Genomic DNA, 20,311 nt, shown 5'->3' with positions numbered 1-20,311 from the left:
ATTGTCTGTCTGCAGTGGTAAGCATGGGTAGGCTGACAACATTTCATTTCAGCCCCAGTTCTCCATGTGTTTTAATGAAATAGGTAACTGTTGTTTCTTGAGAAGTGTTGGTGCATTTAATTTGTATGCGTGCTGTTTCTTGTAATGCAATAAAAATGAAGCCAGCAATAGCAGCATCTGATTTCTTTTATAATACAACATCTCTGTTGGCTACTGTTAACTCTGCTGAGCACCTTCCATATTATCATGTATGCCCCTTGTCAACTCTACTCCAAGAATACACCTCACATGAGAAGCAGGCAATGCTGCATAAATGATTTCTGAGAATAGAATGCTTTCATAGGAAGCAAAAGCTGCCCTTCAGAGCCTGCTGCTTAATTAACAGCATTTTCTTTTAAACGCCTCAGTTAAAAAAAGTGCCACCTCAGAGTTGTGATGTGCTAATGAACGCCCTTTTCAAATAATCCTTTCTGTGGACCTGAAATTCCTTCTCCATCACAGTGATGTATATTTTTTTCTGCCTGTGTGCCTGCAGCCCCTTTGATGTGGAAGACCTTACCCCCTCCACGGGAAATGTGAGCAAGGCCTCTGCTCTCCATAGGAGAATGTCCATGTACAGCCAAGGCACTCCAGAGACACCAACCTTCAAGGACCACTCGTTCTTTGTAAGCCCTCCTCAGCTGCATGTTTATGTAATGAGAAACCCTAGCACAGTTCAAACACTGCAAAAGCTTCACTGCTTTCCATGTCTGTGATTTTTTTTTTCCCTTGGTGTCAGCAAGTTACCCTTAGAAATACTTATAAAGCAATGCATTTCTAGCTGCTAATCCTCGAAGGCGACGGTGGTCCTGGCATGCTAAATGGCCAACTACTGAGTAGCTGTTCTTCTTGCCTGACTGCTGTGATTCTTGAGTGATCTGTGTAAAATGTCCTTCCTGTGGCAGTGGTTAAACAGCTGTCGCAGCACTAGTGTTTCTAATGTATCCTGTGCTCAGAAAAAGATCCATAAGGTGCTCTTACATTTTGTGTGAAACAAATTCTGTCGGCTTAGAAAGGACAGTGTATTGAGCTGAACAGGCCATCCATAGATATGTATTTTACAAGTGCTACATCGCATGCCTTTCATTTAAATACTCTGCTACAAAGTGTTCAGTGAACCCGCCCATCCTCACACTGTGTTTGCTTTTAACTGTTGAAGAAATGGCTGCACCCTCTGCAAGACAGGCCAAAGCTGGCAATACTAGATGCTCTGCAAGACACTTTCTTTGACAAGCTTCGGCGCAGTCGCTCTTTTAGTGATCTGCCATCGCTCAGGCTAAGCCCAAAAGTGGGGCTAGAGCTATATGTGAGTCCTGGTATCTGTGTGCTGAAGGAGTCTTTCAGTCCCTGTGTGGCATCTCCATTCCCATGCGTGCTCCGTGTGCTGCTCTCTGGTGCAACTTGCTTATTTTGCTGACTGCTGGCAGGGGGGAGTGCGTGTGAGCGCACGCTGCTTGTGGTAAAGTGAAGTTCCCCTCAGTTTCTGCAGGGATAATGATCTGAGGGGGTGTGCAGGGCAGGAGCACAGGCTGATACAGTGTTCTTAAAGATGGCATTCTTAAAAGCAGTGTGCCACACTGATTGGTGTTATACATGTGCTGAGTAACTACACTTTCAGCAGTAAGGGAGAGGTTGAAAGCATACTTGTGAGGGGAAAGAAGTAAATCTTAGAGTATCGTTATATTTAGGAAAAAAGCTGCTGGGAAAATGATGCAAATTTTGGATGTTTTAACTGTGAGTACCTTGCCAACATGTGTGCCTATGGTTCCTTCCAGCAAATTGTCAGCAAAATACTAATTGTTGTTCATCTGTGCTGTGCTTTTGCATGAGTTTGCCACGCAGTGAAGGCTGAAATTTGCTTCAGTGCCCATCAGTGTGAAATTTCAGGCTTTGATTTATTACATTCTGGCTCCAGGCAGGTTCTCGTACTTCCCCTCCTTACCACTTTTTGCCTTTCTCTCTGTTCTAAAAATTGCATTAAGTAATAGAAGGATTTGTACTGAAGCTCTGAGATGCTTCAAACCTGATAGCAGGAAAGGAGCCAGCAAAAATGTTCTACTCCAGTGTGCAGTAAGAGAGCTTAATGTGAGATAATAATTAAGGCAAAATTTGTAGGTCAGATGGGCAGTGAGGTCAGGTAGACAACCAGCAGTGAGTGTGCCCAGAGGTGAACATATGTATGTGCTGATTAGCACTTTGGGGTGTATATATGATATCAATTCTGGATCTGTATATGCTGTTTTTGTTTCCTAAGTAATCAGTGTCCTGGTCAATTACAGCACCACACAAATCCTTCTGTTTCCTTTTGGATTAAATTCATGTTGAACGTGACTTCTTTGCAGTTCATGCTCAACAATAGGCAGAGCATATTTTATACAGGAAAGGAATAGCACGGTCATATCCCCGTTAAAATGATGTGACACTGGAGAAACTTTTGGAACAGACTGTTTTACAGTTTATGGATTGCTACTTTAGAAGCCAGAAAATAAATACAACAGAAATCTATAATGACATGAAAATGTAGCCAAGATAGCTTAAGTGCAGCCCACCAAGAAGGAAGTTTCCCACAAGAAGTGGGGCAGTGCCATGGAAGTGCTGTCGGAGTCAATTTGCTTAGACAAGCAGTGCTGCTATGGGACATGCTCACCAGAGCTCTTGGCTTACCCTGCCCCAAAGCGGATCTGACCCCAGGGTTCCCGGCAGAATCCTGCTGGAGTCAGGAGCTGTGCCAGATGAAAGCACAAGTTGGATTTCAGATGGTTTTCCCATTTTTCAAGTCTTGACTGCTTCTCTAATCTTCTTCCTTGCATTTGCCTTTCCCAGACACAGATTATGATTTTTCTTTCCAATGAGCCGTGAAAGACATTTTCTCTCTTTCTCAATTATCTCTGCAGTCAAACTTGCCTGATGACGTCTTTGAAAACGGAACGGCAACCACTGAGAAGCGGCCTCTTTCCTTCACTTTTGGCGACCTGCCTTATGAAGACCCCGTGCCCCCTGCCAACCCGCCAGAGCCCTCCTCTGCTCATGTCAGCTCCAGCCCCGACATCACCGCCGCTCCTACTGAGCACCGAGCTCTCAAGTCATCCGAAGGCTCGAGCCCGGACTGCAGCAGCAGTGACTCCTGTGGAGACTCTGTCCCTGAGCCCAAGGACCTGCCATCCCCGGGAGAGGCAGCAGTGACCGGGAACAAGGCCGCTCCCAGGGCACACTCTGCAGTTTGCCAAAAGCCCTCCGATGCTGGGAGCGATCGTGTCTTTCTGGAGACGAGCGTTCCGGTGTCTCTCCTGCAGGACACAGATGAAGGTTCTGAGCTAAAGCCGGTGGAGCTGGACACCTATGAGGGCAACATCACCAAGCAGCTGGTGAAAAGGCTGACATCTGCTGAGGTGCCTGGGACCCCAGAGAGGCTGCCGTGTGAGGGGTCCATCAGTGGGGAATCAGAAGGCTATAAGTCTTACCTTGATGGAAGCATTGAAGAAGCCTTGCAAGGGCTTCTCCTAGCTCTTGAGCCACATAAAGAGCAGTACAAAGAGTTTCAGGACCTGGACCAGGAAGTGATGCATCTGGATGACATCCTAAAAGTGAGTACGCTTTCGGAAAGTACTACGCTAAAGGAAATCTGAGCAAGTAGAATCTCTTCCCGTTCCTCACAAACATCAAATCAGAGATCACTGAACAGATTTGCTCCTGTTGGAGCACCCTTTCACAGTGTTTTATTTTTAAACGTGTGTCTGCAGCGTATTGATGGTAGCCTCGTATGCTCAAGCAACAGATTCTTTAATCTATTTGAAACCTGGAGGAAGGAGAAAAATTTAGGATGGCAGAGGGCAAATTACATTATGCCTTTCCCTGCAGAAGCCACTGGAGAGCATGTCATTTGTGCCATACTGGAGATCAGATTAAAGCCAATCTTCTGCCTTTAAAATTCACAGGCCACATCCTTGGTGGGTGTACTTTGGTGCTGAACTACACAGAGCTCTGTAAAACTACATCAGCTGAGAATCAGGCCATGTAGGCATGGCAGCTGAATGTTCTAACCTGCCAAAGTGATTTTGAAGTGCAAATCCTCCTGAAGGTTGCCATTCCTTCCTTGCTTTTTTCCCAAACCTTTTTCCTTTTTTCCCAAACCTTTTTCCTTTCTCCCCCATGCATTTCTAAAACAAGACATCCTGTCTTTACGCCAGGACAAACCAAAAACATTGAAGGTTAGAAGGAAGTAATGAATTCTGTATGCGTGCTGTTAATATGTTGACTGCTGATCACTGTGACTCATATCTCCCCTGCGAGTAATAAGTGGTGACGTGTTACTGTGCAAATAGTATCACATGGGAAATAATCATTTCAAATGCTTCATATTCATATGCAAATTGGTCTGACAGTCATTTAAGCCTCATCATTTATAAACAAGGCTGAGGAGGAAGGAGGGAAGCATTCATCTTTTTACAAAACAAACAAACAAACAAAAAACCCCAGCTTTGTTAATGTCTTTGTTTCCATCAGTGTATGCAGCTGCACGATACTTCCCCAAGTGGGTGTTTTGACAGTCTGCAGCCCCTGATTTTTGCACTATTTCTCCAGTATTTAAGCACACAAAGCTACTGTTGCTGTTAAATTTTCAACTTCATGGCTGCTCTGCCACGAAGTTGAGTGTCTAAGCAGCAGAGGGACAATGAAGACTGCTCATTCACATTGCTTTTATCAGAAGCCATAAGGGACAGACATGACAGACATGAGGACAGATGTGCAGACTGGAGCCCTGTGCACTGGGGATGGCTGCTCCTCCCAAACCTACTTTCCATCTGCTTGTGGCTGTTGACCAGCTTGCAGGCAGACATGCAGCATCCCCATTGGCCGTGCTGGGCTCAGAAGACTGAGCTGGAATCCAGCTGTGGCTGAAGAAAGCTTTCTTGGCCATGTCAGATGGTCAGAGAAACATGAAGCCCATGTGTTGCTGATGCTTTTGCTCGAAGAAGCTGTGCTACAAGCCCTGAAAGAAGTTGCATCTAAAGCCATCTGTGCCACAGAAGCACAACGCAGCCCTATGGAGATGTTGTGGTCCATGTTTGAACAGTAAAAGGCTGCACTGTCAGTTTAAGGTGACAAGTATCATCAATGCTAATGTGCAATTTGTGCAAACAAACTAGAAGCAAAACTGTGCAAGCTTCGACAACTTTAAGAGGAGCCAAGTCCAGGCACAGAGGCCAGCTTGTTTCCTTTCATAAGCTGAAACAGAGTCCTGGCTTTTACTTGGAACTGGAAGAAGCAGCTTTGGACCTGCATCAGTGGTCACACAGTGCATGAGGTGCAGAAGTCCTCAGACAACTCTGGCTGCTGATCATCATTTGCCCTGGCAAAGTAACCTTGGCAGTGAGTCTATTGGCACGCCTGGATGAACCACCACATGTAACCAGGGCTTTGGTACTTCCTGCAGCACTACCAAGTCCTCCGTCATATTTCATCCCAGACGTGAGATGGGATGACTTCCTCCCTCTCTAGGCACTGTTGGTTTGCAGGTTAGAATGCTGCCTTTTTCTGTCACCTAGGAAGCCAATGCATGATTAGTTTTTCCTTGATAAGCTATGTGGCTTCGAAGGCCACAGAAGTCCTCTCTCATCCATCACATGTATAGATCAGCAGACATGGGACTAGTATGGCTAAGCTTCATTGGAGTTATATCTGGAATACGTTCAGGAGTGTCACTGTATATATATTTTCATATAAATCAGCTTCTGTACCTCTAACAGCCATTACACAACGTGCCTTTCCTTTTCAACTTCCAGTGTTCTAATTATCATCTCTCCTTTTGGAGCATGTTGAAAGCTGTGTCACTTGGACTTGAGATGTACTCATCCTTTCTAAAAAACATGATGCTTTTTGCCTTTGCAGCTCTTCTCTTTGGGCAGGAGAGGAGGTAGGATGGGGAGGGGAGGAGGAAGGGAAGGATTTTCCAGTTCCCAAGTTTTGACTGTGTATGCTATGAATATGAAGGTTTGAAATGAAATACCCAGTAGAATGAAGTATAATAAATAAAATGAACAATTTGAAAATGTTAAGCTTTATCCTCTATTTTTTTCTTTCAGTAGTAGCTAATATCTGGGGTTTTCATTGGTTCATTCTGCCTTTGCAGTGCAAGCCGGCTGTAAGCCGAAGCAGGTCCTCCAGTTTAAGTCTAACAGTTGAAAGTGCTTTAGAAAGCTTTGATTTCCTGAACACCTCTGACTTTGATGATGAGGATGGTGGTGGTGAGGAGGTTTGTAATGGTGGAGGAGGTGCAGACTCAGTATTTTCAGATACTGAGATTGAGAAGAATAGGTAAGTTTGCAGCAACTGCCAGCTGTGCTTGAGCCAAACCGATACCCCAGCTCTTTGTCGCTAACAGAGGATCCCGGTGCACACATTATTCAAGGAAGACTGACAAATCCTGGAGGAGTTTATAGGGTCAGAGGGTTTCCGGTGGCTGCTGCATACCAAATCTTTAGCTGCCAGGATAATCTTTTCCTGTTCAAATATGCACAGTCTGCCCCCAAAAAGAGACGGGTGAATTCAATTAAACTGTCATTGATACTGGCAGAGCCTCTTCCTTGACATAGGTTTGGACCTGGCTTTCCTTGGATGTAATTACTAATTCCTCTGTGGTTTTTCCCCCCTCCCTTTGTCTTTTCTCTCTAGCCGAATGAGTCTTTGCAGTGGATTAAGCTTGTCAATAACAATAACACAGGGCCAGATTTAAGCAGCATGGTGTAGGTTTCCTTTGGAATGTAAGAGTGATGACTGGTACTCTGTCCATGGCCCTGCGTGTTACCTGCCCTTCTTTCATCACTTCTGGTCTTTTTGAGGAAAAAGAAAAAAAAAAAGAAAAAAGAGCTGTGTTGTTTCGTGTTGTGGTTTGCCATTGTTGTGTGTCCATAAGACACTGTGTTTCGATCATTAGATCCTAAAAGCACATCTGCTTCCTTAGCACTGCCCATGTGTGGTTCAAGGGCTGGAAAAGAAAAGGAAAAAGAGAGCGCAGCTCCCTCAGCCCCTGTGCTTTCCAGCAGGAGAGCTGTACTTCTCACACCTCATGGTGGCCTGTTCAAAACAATGCTGAGTGAAAACGAGCAACATCCGTTCAGTTCCCATCATTTCACTGTATTGTCTCTTCCCAGGCTGAGACGTGGTGGGAAGAAAAAGCTCAGCAAATGGTGTTGCTTGCTGCTCTGGCATTCTGAGCTTAGGCCATAGATTGAAAGATTTGGCTTTAAGCAGGCACTTCAGCATAAGTTTAACTTAAGCAGAAGAAATTGAAGTTACTTGTGAGCTAACTTGGAACCTAATGGAAATCTTAAAGTAGAAGTTAAAACCTCATTTTCCCCCCTGGGCTCATCCCAGACAGTGTGGATTTCTACTTCCACTTTTAGCTGTGTGTGTCTCAGTGTAAGGATCGCAGGCGCTGACGCACCTCGACCTGCAGCCAAGCACACTTGCAGTCTGGGGACTGACCTTGGGCTTCGTATTTAAACACATTTGTGCAAGATGACGTTGGAAATAATGATTAAAAACACAGTGAGAACAGCCTTACGCTCTGAGAGAAACTACTGGCAAACTAAGCTGTACACAGCGTGCCTAAAACAGCCTATGAAAATATCATGTCCCTTATTCCAGCAGTGGTTTTCCTTCTGCGATGACCATGAAATTTGGCACCAGGAAGATGCTGCTAGTCTAGATCTGCTCTCGGCAGCTCAGTACTTAAGATGACACAAATTGCAATGCTGCTTCTTACAGACTAATGTCTGAGATGATTTATTGAGAGATGGGTGTTTGCTCTCAGTGTTTGAGCCTCTATGTGACAGCAAGGTTACGGAGACTTGCTGGTGCAGACACCGTGTTGCTCAAGGCCTGTCCCAGCCATACCCCACGTACCACTGCTGTGTGACATGATACTTTCATCACCATGTTTCTGGCTTTCTGAGGGCTCTGTGGTCCCAGGCGCTGCTTTCAGCTCTGCTCCGTGCTCGTTGCCCATCTCTGAGTGAGCGTGTGTCTGTCTGCCCCGGCAGCTGCAGCCCCACACTGACCTCCTCCTCCCTCTGCAGTTACAGGACTGAGCACCCCGAAGCCAGGGGCCACCTCAGCGAAGCCCTGACTGAGGACACGGGGGTGGGCACCAGCGTTGCTGGCAGCCCTCTGCCCCTGACCACAGGAAGCGACAGCCTCGATATAACCATAGTTAAGCACTTGCAGTACTGCACACAGCTCATCCAGGTACCGAGCCCGGCTCATTTGTGCATTATGTTTTTACATTTTTGTGGGTGTAAATGGTTTGGCAAGGCCAGTGAGTGGCCGTGGCGGCAGCAGGAGCCTCTCCTCCTGATATTCCTTACCCCCTGCCACAACGGTCACAGCATTTTGGAGCAGACTCTTCAATGTTAGATATAATCAACAATTTTTTCCAGAACCCCACTGGAGCAAAGCAGAGCAACCCTAATTCCAGTGCCTTTAGCACTGAGCTGGACACTCTGCTGACTCACAAGTGTGAGAAAAAGGGGGGTTTTGGCTCAAATATGAGAGCACACAGTAAATATGCAGCTGAGGGAGGCAGGCTTGAACTCTGTCCAGGTTTGATATGAATGATGTTGGACTGCTGAAGGAAATGCAGATGTCAGCAGCAGGGAGTATTGGCCATGGGAAAGCACCAAACATACACAGGCAGCTGGGCGGGGGATCAGAGCCAAAACAGAGCAGAGCAACAAGAAATATTTGATAATTCCAGACAAAGAATTTTCCATTGCATTTCTTCAGGTGCCAGGTGTTTCAGAGGTTTACATTTTGTTTTGAGGTTTCAAAATGACTCCTTTCCTTCCTTTCCATCTTGTCTTCATTAGCAAATTGTCTTCTCCAGTAAAACACCATTTGTGACAAGAGACCTCCTTGATAAGCTGTCTAGGCATACTCTTGTATTGGAGAATATTACGGAGATCAGCACCGAGAACTTGGGAAGCATCACCTCCCTTACCGATGGTAAGAGACACATTAGGGCTCTTCCTTCCAACAGGGCTGCTTTGGGCAGTGAGCCTGCTGAAACAACTACAGTGACTGCACGGGGTGCCACCACAGCAGGAGACAGCTCACAGACAGATGTAGCAGTCACTGTAGTTGGTCAGGGACCTTATTCCTTAGAATCATAGAGTCCTTAGAGTTGGAAGGGACCTCTGAAGGCCATCTAGTCCAACTCCCCTGCAATGAACAGGGACACCACAGCTAGATCAGACTGCCCAGGGCCTGATCCAGCCTCGCCTTATTCTCTTTTAAGTGCTGCTATATAGAAATAAATAGGTGAGAAGGGGCTGTACTGATCCTTATCCTGCTTGACCCGCAGGAAGTGGGCACGGGTGACCTACCTTCTGTCAGTGAGATGGAGTGGACGTCCTCCACACCTATCACATTTCCCTTCAGGAGGACAGTGCACCGCACACAGCTTCATTTCATCATTCGTTCTGTCTTCTTCAGCAATCCCAGAGTTCCACAAGAAGCTGTCACTGCTGGCTTTCTGGATGAAGTGTACCGGTCCTTCAGGAGTCTATCACACATCTGCAGACAAGATGATGAAGCAGCTGGATATCAATTTTGCCACCACTGTGAATGAGGAATGTCCCGGGCTTGCAGAAACAGGTACCTCCTGCTGCAGAAAAAGTTATTTGTCATCAAAACGGAGAACAGTTTTGTACCGGGCTTTACTCAGCTTTCATGGCTTTGTTTTCCAATCCCTTGGAGGTCTGTTTGGGCACGGCTCCAAGATGTTATTTGAAAACTGATGCAACAATTCTTGGAACAATTTTGGCCTGAAATAATCAGATCGGGATCGGAGAAAAAAGTGAAAAGAAATCATAGTTTAAAGGTGTATGAGGTAATTGGACAGTGCATTCCCAAATATAGATTAGAAAGTGAAACAGTGCAGTAGGAATCCTCTCAATTTTATAGAGTACTAAGGTTGGATGTACCACTTGTCAAACTCCCAGCTCCATTGATTAGCTCTCCCTGGGCAGGAACAGGGTAGCTTGCTCAGACTGTTGATGCCCACCCAGGGCAGGATTTTCCTTCGCTGCATTCTGCTAACCTCCAGGACATGCTCAGGCTCACTTTCTGCATGCCACACACCTGGGCAGGAATGCCAGCAGCCTGTGTTCACACTAACACATCCTTTTGTCCCTCGTGCCTGCAGTTTTCCGAATCCTGGTATCTCAGATTCTGGACCGGACAGAGCCCGTCCTCTACTCCACCATGTCCTCAGAGATCATTACAGTCTTTCAGTATTACAACTACTTTGCCAGCCACAGTGTTAATGACCTTGGAAGCTATTTGCTGCAGCTTGCAAAAGAAGGTAGGGTATACAAAATCTAGTAGCTGACGGTTGAGTGCACTGGTGTCCTTCTGATTTTACAAAAGAGCGGGGGAAAGGAGGCAAAGAAATACCTTGGACACTAAATGTGACTGCACCACAACAGTTGCAAAAGAGGAGGAGCTTTAACAGTTCAAAGAGGAGGAGCTGATTCAGATACACCCTCAGTTCTTTATATTTCCACATATGAATAAGAAAGAACTGTGTTAAGTTACCTTCTAGGAAATGGCTGATAGTGCTGAGGCCCAAGGCCTGGCAAGTTTTCCATGCCCACAGCTTTGATGGAGTTCCAGTCTTTCATCCTTCTTGATGGAGACATCTGAATGCTGTGATTCTATGAAGTGCTGAGATCTTCTCAGGAGCCAAGGGATCACAGCACCTGGGTCACTGGTAGGCTCTGCCTCCAAGACTTAAAGAGAGTAGCAGATGTTCCACAAAGCATGCTAGACTGCAATTCCTGGCAAGTCAAGTTTTCACCTGATACAGAATGGCTTGGGTTGGAAGGGACCTCAAAGAGTTCCAGGTCTCTGCTGTGGGCTAGCTGAGATGCAGTTTGAGGAACCTTGACAAGTTTTCCCTTTTATTTGGGTTCACTGGAGAGTTTTTAATCAAAAGCCTGGAAGGAAAAAGGCATTTCAGCTCACTTCTGAAACACATCAGCCCTGGCTTTTCGTGGGAGACATCAATCTGCCTAGGAAAAACTTCCACAAAAGTGTCCTGGAAGTCAATACATTGGCTAGGGTATTGGTTTCCACCTATGGTGAGAATTGAAGTGACACAACATCCCATTTAGCCCATCTACTTATATATATATATAATACTTGTTCTGTAGAAGAACTTCTGAGAAACAAGCCCATCCTAAAGCCCAGACAGTTCCTTGTGCACATACACCACAATGTTGCAATATTCAGATGGGGACTGCTGGTGGGGAAAGGAGAAATATGAAACACAGGGGATAAATAAAAGTAACAAAAGCCTTCCTCTTGCACTTCTAGCCTCTGTGGTTCAGATGTTGCAGTCTGTGAAAGATGGAAAACTGCATCAAAACGTGTCCAAAATAAACTCCAACAACCTCCCACCACAGCAAGAAGTTTTGAGAGCTTTGGCTTTACTTCTCAATGAAAACAAAAACGAAGTCAGTGAGACTGTGGCATCACTCCTGACAGCTACTGCAGAAAACAAGCACTTCAGGGAGAAGGTAAGAGGCAGAAAATCACCTATTGCATCAGGGACCCGTATAATCATGATGCTTTTTTCTGCCTGTGTGTCTCAAATGTCTACATTTGTAAAACAATCGCTCCAAGTCTGGTTTAAACTGAACCACAGGGATTTTCCACCTATTTTTTTCCTGCAAAAGCACAGGTTTATTTCTGTCATTACAGAAGCCAGTGTGCTTCTACCTGCCATTACAGTAAACAGGTACTAAACCAGACCATGCATGTACTCTTCAGTTATCTCCCACATCTCAGCATTTGTGCCAGCCTACCTTAAACACGGCTTGAAGGCAAATTCCCAGCATCAGCAGCACACAAAGATGTAGGTCACTTTTTTTTTTTTTCTTCCCCAAAGGAATCTGGCAACTGTGAGATCTCCCACCTAAGATGTGAGTCTAGCACAGATGCTGAAGGCAGGAAATAGGGCCAAATTAAACACAGAGGTTAAAGAGATAGGAGAAAAGGAACGAGAAGAAATTAGGGGTTGACTCCAGTCTCCAGCCTGCCACTCCACACAGACACAGACATTTTCATGGCTACTCCTCTTTATGTTTCCAGGCCTTGATTTATTACTGTGAAGCACTCACCCAGCCCAACCTCCAGCTGCAGAAAGCAGCCTGTCTGGCTCTAAGATACCTCAAGGTAAGAGACAAGGAGTTTAGTTGTTGTGCTCGGTGTTACTTTAAAGAAAGAAAATCTGAGAGGTGAGAAGGATAAAATAGAAATTCCAATAGCAGCAGCAGTACTGCTTTTGTTTCACATCACCACACATCATTTTACAGATTCCTTGTTTGGGAACAGTTTAGAAGCTTTGTTTCCAAGGAGAGGAAGAAAATAATCCTTTTCCAGGATCAAACTAGCTATAATACACACAGATTGCAGCAGTAGATGAGATACATAACTCATTTGTGACACTGCACTGAGGGACTGTAAGAGGAAGTTTATGCCATGCTATATCATCAGCTCACTTCTGGTACCACTTTTGCACTACTTCCCATAAAAGAAAGAAAAAACAGTTGCTTGCTAACCCAGCAGGTACTGGACACAGCAAAAAAGCATATTCCAGGCTTGAGACATGGGGTTTCTCGTGTTGGTGCTGCGTAAAGGTGAGTGCAGCAAGCTGGGTGTTCCAGCAGCATCCCCTGCACAACCTCCTGGCCAGAGCTAGCAGAGCAGGAGCCCTTCTATCCTGCATGAAGAGAGACAGGGCAGAGGGGCGGTGTGCATGTTGTCATGCAGTTTGGTTTGTGAAGCCTTTTAAGAAGAGATCAAGGACACAATATGGCATTTCCATGTGCATAGCAAGTAGGAAACACAGAGGGTGGTAAATACTTCTATATGATGTTCTGAAATTAAACCATAATAGACAGTGTTAATACAATTCTTTTTTTCTACTTTCCAGGCTACTGAGAGTATTAAAATGCTGGTCACGCTCTGCCAGTCTGACAATGAAGAGATTAGAAAAATAGCCTCTGAAACCCTGCTCTCACTTGGTGAGTTGCCTGCTTTACAGCAGCATTGTGTTTTCTTTTTCAACAGAAATGTATATAAAACACCCGATTACACAAAAACAGGTTAAAAATATATGTTCTTAGAAATCATTCATTCTGAAAATCATGAAAATGGATCACAAAGAGAGAAATTGAACTGTCTGAATCTGGAGGAGGAAGCAGAAAGGGAAAAAAAACAAAGGAAATGTTGACAAAAGAGATGTACTTCATAAGGACTTTGTGCTTGGAAATTGTAGGCATTCAGTACACCTTTTATTAAAGTGATGTAGAAGAACAGCATTTGTGTTCTGCTTCTCCTAGGGAGCGTAACCTCTCCTTGAGGAGGCAGGAGTAGCACCTCTTCTGCTGCATATCACACCCTGTCCTTGTGGGCATCCTTTGCTAAAGCAGGCTCCCTAGACAGGGAAGTAATCTGCCTCAAGTACATCACAGCTGCAGCTGAGACATGGAGCAGTGCAGGTCATTTAGTAAGACAGTTGTACAGATTCTGTCATCTAGTCATACATGCCACAGCTGCTTCTGTTTTGCTCTAAATAAAACCAGCAACCCACAAGGGCAAAATAAGAAACAGTTTGAACATTCTTATTTCCAAGTAATCCTTAAGCTTTTTGGACAAGCATGCTTAACTTTCCAAGCAATATCTGAAGTTGCTTTCAACAGTGTAAGAAATTGTAAGAGAGAAAGGAGTTTCTGGTAACTTTCTAATAGCAGAGAATCCAATAGTTTAAATGTTGTATGGTAACAATTCAGGATGCTATGATGCTTTAATGTGTTGCGTTCAGGTGAAGATGGGAGATTGGCCTACGAACAGCTGGACAAATTTCCTCGGGAATTTGTCAGAGTTGGAAGTCGCCGTGGAACTGAAACTGGCACAGCTTTTTAGGAAAAGTACCCACTTAAGTGTAACAGCCATGAAAGAAGGATGGAGCTGTCATTAAGCATGCAAAGTAGAATGAAGATTTTGAAGGAAGGTCCCAAAATGTAGCAATTCACCGACCTTGTAAGGAAAAAGCAAAATCTAAGCACAGCTAAAGAGTTCCTATTGGCTCCTCTCTGCAGCTTATGATGGAACAGCTGGATGCTGAGGAACAACACTTTCTTGACTGATTTATAATGAATAATGCAACTGCAGTTACTCAGCCTCAGCAAACTGCTATGAGTTTTTAGAATCTGGCATCTCTGTATATTTTACTGAGCATTAATTACGCTTACTTCCTTGAAGTGGACATGAAAACTTGAGACACATGACGTGTATCTGCAATGGATGAGTAGGAGGCCACTTGAGCAGAACCACAAAGCAGCTTTCTCTCCACTGCTGAACCAAGCATCTGCTGCCTCGCAGCGTTCCCAGAACCACTCCACAGCCCAGAACACCACCTTGCTGCCTCAGTAATGAAACACAGAAAGAGTTTCTTCAATTCTTGCCTCCAGAAGCAGCACGATGCAAGCCCCAGGAGGTGTCACTTTAGTGACTCATTCTGAACGCCTCTACTGGTCTTTTATTTCCTTCCACACACCCTCCAGCAATGAACCATATTAATCTAGAGATTTGTGAGGAGGAATCAAATAACCACATAGGTTTTGAAAAACTAAATGAGAAGGTAAAGTGCATTTATTTATTCCAAGAACTTGTGATGAATACAGCTAATTGCATGAGTCCCCAAAGCCATTCTGTCCAGCAAGTTGCAAGCAGGATTGGATTTCATACACTCTAATTAGTGGAGGACAGCTTCTATAGAATTATTTCAATAAAGAACTAGAACAAACTAAAGCAGAGCCTGGAGGCAGTAATAAACAGAGTGAAATGAATGCATTTGTTCCTCCACTGCAAGAACTAAAGACAGTGCTTCAAGCTGTTGATTATGAGCCTGAAGATAACAGAGGAGGTGAACAGAATTTAACAGAAGAGTGTTCCTGTACTGTGCTCATTATGCATGAAATGATATTTAGATGTCAATTATAGTATCCGAATTTGCATAGAAAAGATTGCAAACAATTCACATCAAAAGGAAGCCTTCAGCGCCAAACACATTGGCAGGCAAAATTTGTTTAGGTTTTTGTCTTTTTTTTTTATTGTGAATGTTACAGCAATGTACATATCTGTATATTTATAAATATATATTCTTCCTTTAATTAAAAAGGTACATTTTGTACAGTTCAAAATGCTTACTTGTTTACTGAGGGACATAGACTCTTTATACTGAAGGTGAAATAACCATGTTGTGGTTTTTGTACCACGCCTGTCCCATCAGCTGAATTCTTTCAAGGTGTTCTTTTCTACTGACTCTGTTTTTTTTCTTCCCCCTCTTTAGTTTTGTGGCATTTATTTCCTATCATATCTAAGTTATAATAAAGATTATTTTTTAAGTACTAAGCACATCAGTCCATATCCTTCCTTCCTACCAGCATCCTCACTGTAGTAAGGATCCTTCAAACTGCCATGGAAATCACCCTCCTCTATTGTACATAGCTCAGAGGGAACTGCCTACTTGGAAAGGGGTTTGGGGTAAACCCTTCAGCAGTTGGTAGCTCACAGTATAAGCCTGTAGGGAATATTAGTCTTTTCAAGCCTGGTCATCGCAAGATTTTATGATATTAAAAAACTTAGCTATACTGTGCAAAATTACCTGCTAGATTTCCTGCATTGAAGAAACATTTTTCATACCATATTAATGTTAAGACTTGGAAGAACACTGAGATCTGACAAATATCTACATTTGAGCAAACAAATAATACACACAATAGTACTGTGCGAAGGCAGGCAGAACTGCAACATCTTGAGCAGCACAGAAATGCTACAATACTAGCTCATGTTTCAGTAGACACAACTGCTGCAAATTCATTTTTCCTGTTGGCCAAGGGAAGGTAAGTAGCAAGCTGTTTTAGTAACAGAAATGAGCACACAAATCAGAAAGGCAGGAAAAATAGAGGGATGAAACAACAGTGAAAGTAACTGCTCTTAGCTGTATCTCTGGGAGGTGAACAAAGCACATTAAAAAAGTTCAAAACTAGAATGGTATTTTTGAAAGAAGGTGAAGACTGTATCCTCTTAGCACTCCTTATCTGTTTGCTTCAAGTGTCTGTATGTGGGCACCCTTCCTCCCAACCCAGAGCATCCACAAGAAGCACAGACTGGTTAAAAAGAAACCAGAAATATTCTTATATTCCTCTATCTGTCAACAGACCCTGCATGTAAGACAGAACAACATGTCAAAAGCTTGCTTGGCTACAGTTTGTGCATCACAGAGCAGAATGCAATTTTGTTAGGGGAAAAGCTACAAAGTCAACAGAAGATAGGTACTGCATTCTGAACTGCTGCTAACATGCAAGTTAGTTGAGCTTACCCTTGAGCAAGCACAAGCACCCTGAATTTGTGGCTACTTCTTGTAGAAGTTGAGAGCAAAACAACTGTATGTTATTCAAAATAGTTACACAGAAAGGCTAGCAGAAACCATGTTCTGGAGGCTCCAAAACCATGACTGTGCTTCCACTGATTACTTTTTCCCTGCTGAGATCGAGAACCATCCAACAGAAACTAATTATTTCATCTCGAGAAAATTTTGGAATATGGCACAGACCCGAGGGACACAGAAGTACCTGAAGATCATAAAACCAAAGCTGCAGAGAGCACTGGGTTGTTCGCATATACAGGTATTGTATCAAATGGAGTTGATGGCACATATCTACTTCTGTCTCACTGTAGTTTAAATGAGTTTGTTGATGCAAAGCTCATCCACTATTCTAATCATTAAATCCCTCTTTATGTAGCTGACACCAAACATGCTTGAGAAGATTGTGGATGAGGAAATACACAGAAATCTGAGTGCAGACTTGAGTCTCATTTAGATCCTACTGTGATATCTGAGACTGACAAGCTAGAACCTGGCATATAGCTGTATAAAGGCTAAAGGTAACTTCAAACATCAGCATTGTTTTATTTACTTTTTTCTAAAGCAAAAATTCTTGTCCTAACATGATTTGTGACAACATATAAAAAATAATCACGCTCAGTTTCAGAACTTAACCAAACAGGAATCTCAGAAGCTTCTGCCCTCAGCGTTACCAATACTTGAAAAAGTGAACACCTTAAGTCTTCCAAAACCTAAGACGAATAAAACCAGGCCCAGGGCACCCCAGAAAAGCATGTGAAGAAAGAAGTTCCTGGACCAAAATAACTCAGCAGCATTGCAGACTGAAGAGCTTGCCAGGTAAAGTGCACTCAGGAAGCGGGTCTGCCCGGTGCTTGTGTTGGTGGCTTGTTCTTACTTTTTGCCCCTTGCACTTTCTGTGAATTACATGGTTTTCACCATGCTGTTAGCATCACTGGGTTCTGCCTGGGAGATACAAGCACCTAGAGCCTTTAGCTGCAGCAGCAGCTGCAATCTGCCTGCTCTGAGCTTCACACCACCATGCATGAAACTGCTCCTGGATCCAGTATACCTCCAAAAATCCATCTAATGTAGCTTTGCTCCGAGCTGCAGTCTGTTATATACTGATTGTTGCTGACTTGAAGCATTCAAAACCTGTAGGATCACCGGACTGTATACCCTACATATGGACCTCGATCCTGGTCCTGCTGTTATCTACCCTTTCAAAGAGTTGACTCCCCTCCTGTTTGTAGGCTACCTTTAGGTACTGAAAGGCTGCAATTAGGTCACCCCACAGCCTTTCTTTCCTCCAGTCCTACCTGATGTTAGGATCCACAGTGCTCCCCTTCAGCTGGCTTAGATGCCCCAGAGGGTACCACAGAGTTATTGCTGTCTCCAGGGGTTTGGCCTGTCACATTTCATCAGTGAGTTGGTAAACCTAAAAAGCAGCAAAAAATATTCTCTTATCATTTGCTCACCCTTATCACATGCTCTACTATCCTGTTATTACATGAACTGAAAAATAAGTTAACAATGCACACTAACATTTTCTGAAGAAAGGGCTGGGAACTATGCAATTCAGTCTCAGGAGGAACTCACTAGTTACATGTGGGCATGGTAGATTTTCAAACCTTCTGCTCAGAATTTCAAATCCAATTCTGAAAAATAACCTTGGATGGCCCTTAAGGAAATGAATACACAGCATACTTCCTTGGGAAAAAAAAAAATCAGTTCAGCTATTTGTGCACAGGCTGCAAAGTAAGCTGCAACACACAACAGTGCTGTACGCACTCAGATAAGCAATACCACACCAAATATCAAGTGATTCCAGCTGTCCCACCAAGCAGTTATTATGTCTAATTCACTTATCTGTGCTTTATCTTAAATACAATGTGCTTTTACATTAAAATGGGTTATTTTCACTGAACTTGTCCTCCAGTTAAAACGTTCTTCTCACACAAGCCCCCTCCGCCCCCATGATTGCTTGTCTCTGCTAGTCCAGGCACAGCTGCTCCTTCCTGAAACACAGCCCAACTCCCAACACTTCAGTCTTGCATACCTGACATTCTGTCCTTGAGGCTTGCATGCTTCTTGGTGGAGAAGTGCCAGGACCCATAGATGCATCCCACATCTGGGAAGCTTTAAGGTCCATCAGTGAAAGATAGAACTGTGGCCACAGGCTGTACAATGAGAAAGAGTCAGCACGCTGGTCACGTTGCTGCACAAAAGCATTTATGAGTTCTCGGAAAAAATCACCTTCTCCAGTTAGGGCCCAGAACAGATAATTTTGTTTTGCATGACAGAAAGTTCCCTGTAATTTAGCTGGATATGAACTATCTTTGTCTTCAGTGATGTTTTTCAGCCATTACAGAACTGTGTTTCAGTGGTAAATGAGAGTTCCCTTATTTCCTTAAGGGAAATAAAAGGTCAGATGCCTGTAATAGATTTAATTATAAACCCACACAAAGCTTCTATACATTTGACAAGTTTTTGCACACATGGAGAGAAAGTCATCGTACTTAGATAAGACAATTCTACTGTATGTTAAAAAAAACTAATTTCAGGGCAAAAAAAATGAAACAACTTTAGGACATTTTGAACAGCGATGAATGCAGCAGCTCCTGACAGTGTTTCTATGGATTAATATTTCTCAACTAACAAGGAGATATGACTTGATCAGCGTCCAGTACATCTGCAAACAAAGAGCACATACAGATTCAATTCTCAAGCCACAGTTTGTCTCTCACAGCTGGTCTTCTCACACAGTATGTTTTTTCAGTAACTATTTTCTCTGATAATTAGTTGAAGTTGATAAAGCCACAGTATGCACTGGAGTCTTCCAGTGCAAGCATACTGTATTTACTAACTGTTTTTTGAAATCAAGGTCTTCTATTACAGGTGTGCTGCAGCATGCACAGAATATATGAGTGATATGAAAGATTTACTTAGCACAAAGTCCTTACCAATGCAAGGAAGAATCCAAGTACTCAAGGAGCTGTCTTTCCTTTGTTACTTGAATATAAACTATCAAAAAACGGCACATAATTTAGATCTAATAAACGTTCTTCTTGGCTGAATAACAAAAATGAGACACAGAAGCAAGATGAAGATGATGTATATGAACTCTGGGTTTAGTACATTCTGACAATTCTTTTGTCAAGCATTAGAGCTTGTGTCATAGCAACTAGAAAACACCAAATAGTGAAAAAGTTGCAACAGCTGTCTCCATTGGATCAGTCTAACCAGCCAAGGAATTACATGAGAACTTTATAGCCTTCTACAGCTTTGAGAAAATGCAAACTACTCCAATGTTGAAAATAACACTACCTACAAAGAACAGTTACAAACTATGAATAAATTCAATGCCACCGCATAAAAGGTCTACTATGAAAAGTTAAAACTGTCTGTTTCCTCAGTTACTACTGCTTAACTACTTTGGCACAACAAATCTTCAGTATCTTACAGTCCAAGTCACAAAGTCACTTGAATGTATTATCCATCCCCCTTGAAAAGAAAACTGGGATTATTCTACAAAGCAGTTATCCAATATCCAAGCTGTTAGCTGTCTTGTGTTTTTAATTTTGTTAAACAGAGCATTATTACAAGTTAAAGGAAACACACGTGATGGAAAGGATTACGCTTAGTCCTTTGAGCACAACTGAAAGGTGTAATCTCTTGTTCACTACATTCCCAGGAAAACATGCTGCCTTATTCTGCTTACCAGATTCAAGACTAAAAGGAAGCCAGAATTCCTTCAATGATTCCAACACTCTCACTTAAATCAATTGTGAAACAGGT

General features: G+C 43.4%; 1 protein-coding gene across 1 annotated transcript in view; it reads left to right on the top strand.

Moving 5' to 3' along the window:
* Window positions 1-14,726, top strand: part of RIPOR2 (RHO family interacting cell polarization regulator 2) — a 54,172-nt gene extending 39,446 nt beyond the window's left edge. The window contains exons 12-22 of the mRNA XM_065753105.1: window positions 536-665; window positions 2,934-3,623; window positions 6,170-6,354; window positions 8,118-8,286; window positions 8,907-9,042; window positions 9,532-9,693; window positions 10,244-10,402; window positions 11,416-11,618; window positions 12,193-12,276; window positions 13,037-13,127; window positions 13,928-14,726. Of these exons, the coding sequence (XP_065609177.1) occupies window positions 536-665; window positions 2,934-3,623; window positions 6,170-6,354; window positions 8,118-8,286; window positions 8,907-9,042; window positions 9,532-9,693; window positions 10,244-10,402; window positions 11,416-11,618; window positions 12,193-12,276; window positions 13,037-13,127; window positions 13,928-14,028 (2,110 nt within the window). The 3' untranslated portion in view covers window positions 14,029-14,726. The remainder of the gene's footprint in view (window positions 1-535; window positions 666-2,933; window positions 3,624-6,169; window positions 6,355-8,117; window positions 8,287-8,906; window positions 9,043-9,531; window positions 9,694-10,243; window positions 10,403-11,415; window positions 11,619-12,192; window positions 12,277-13,036; window positions 13,128-13,927) is intronic.
* Window positions 14,727-20,311: the final 5,585 nt, after the last annotated feature.

Source organism: Cyrtonyx montezumae, unplaced genomic scaffold (genome assembly GCF_038088225.1).
Source record: "Cyrtonyx montezumae isolate F1298 unplaced genomic scaffold, pur_monq_1.0 scaffold_8, whole genome shotgun sequence".
NCBI lineage: Eukaryota > Metazoa > Chordata > Aves > Galliformes > Odontophoridae > Cyrtonyx > Cyrtonyx montezumae.
Note: the sequence above shows the minus strand (reverse complement) of the source record. Positions and strands in the feature narration are given on the sequence as shown.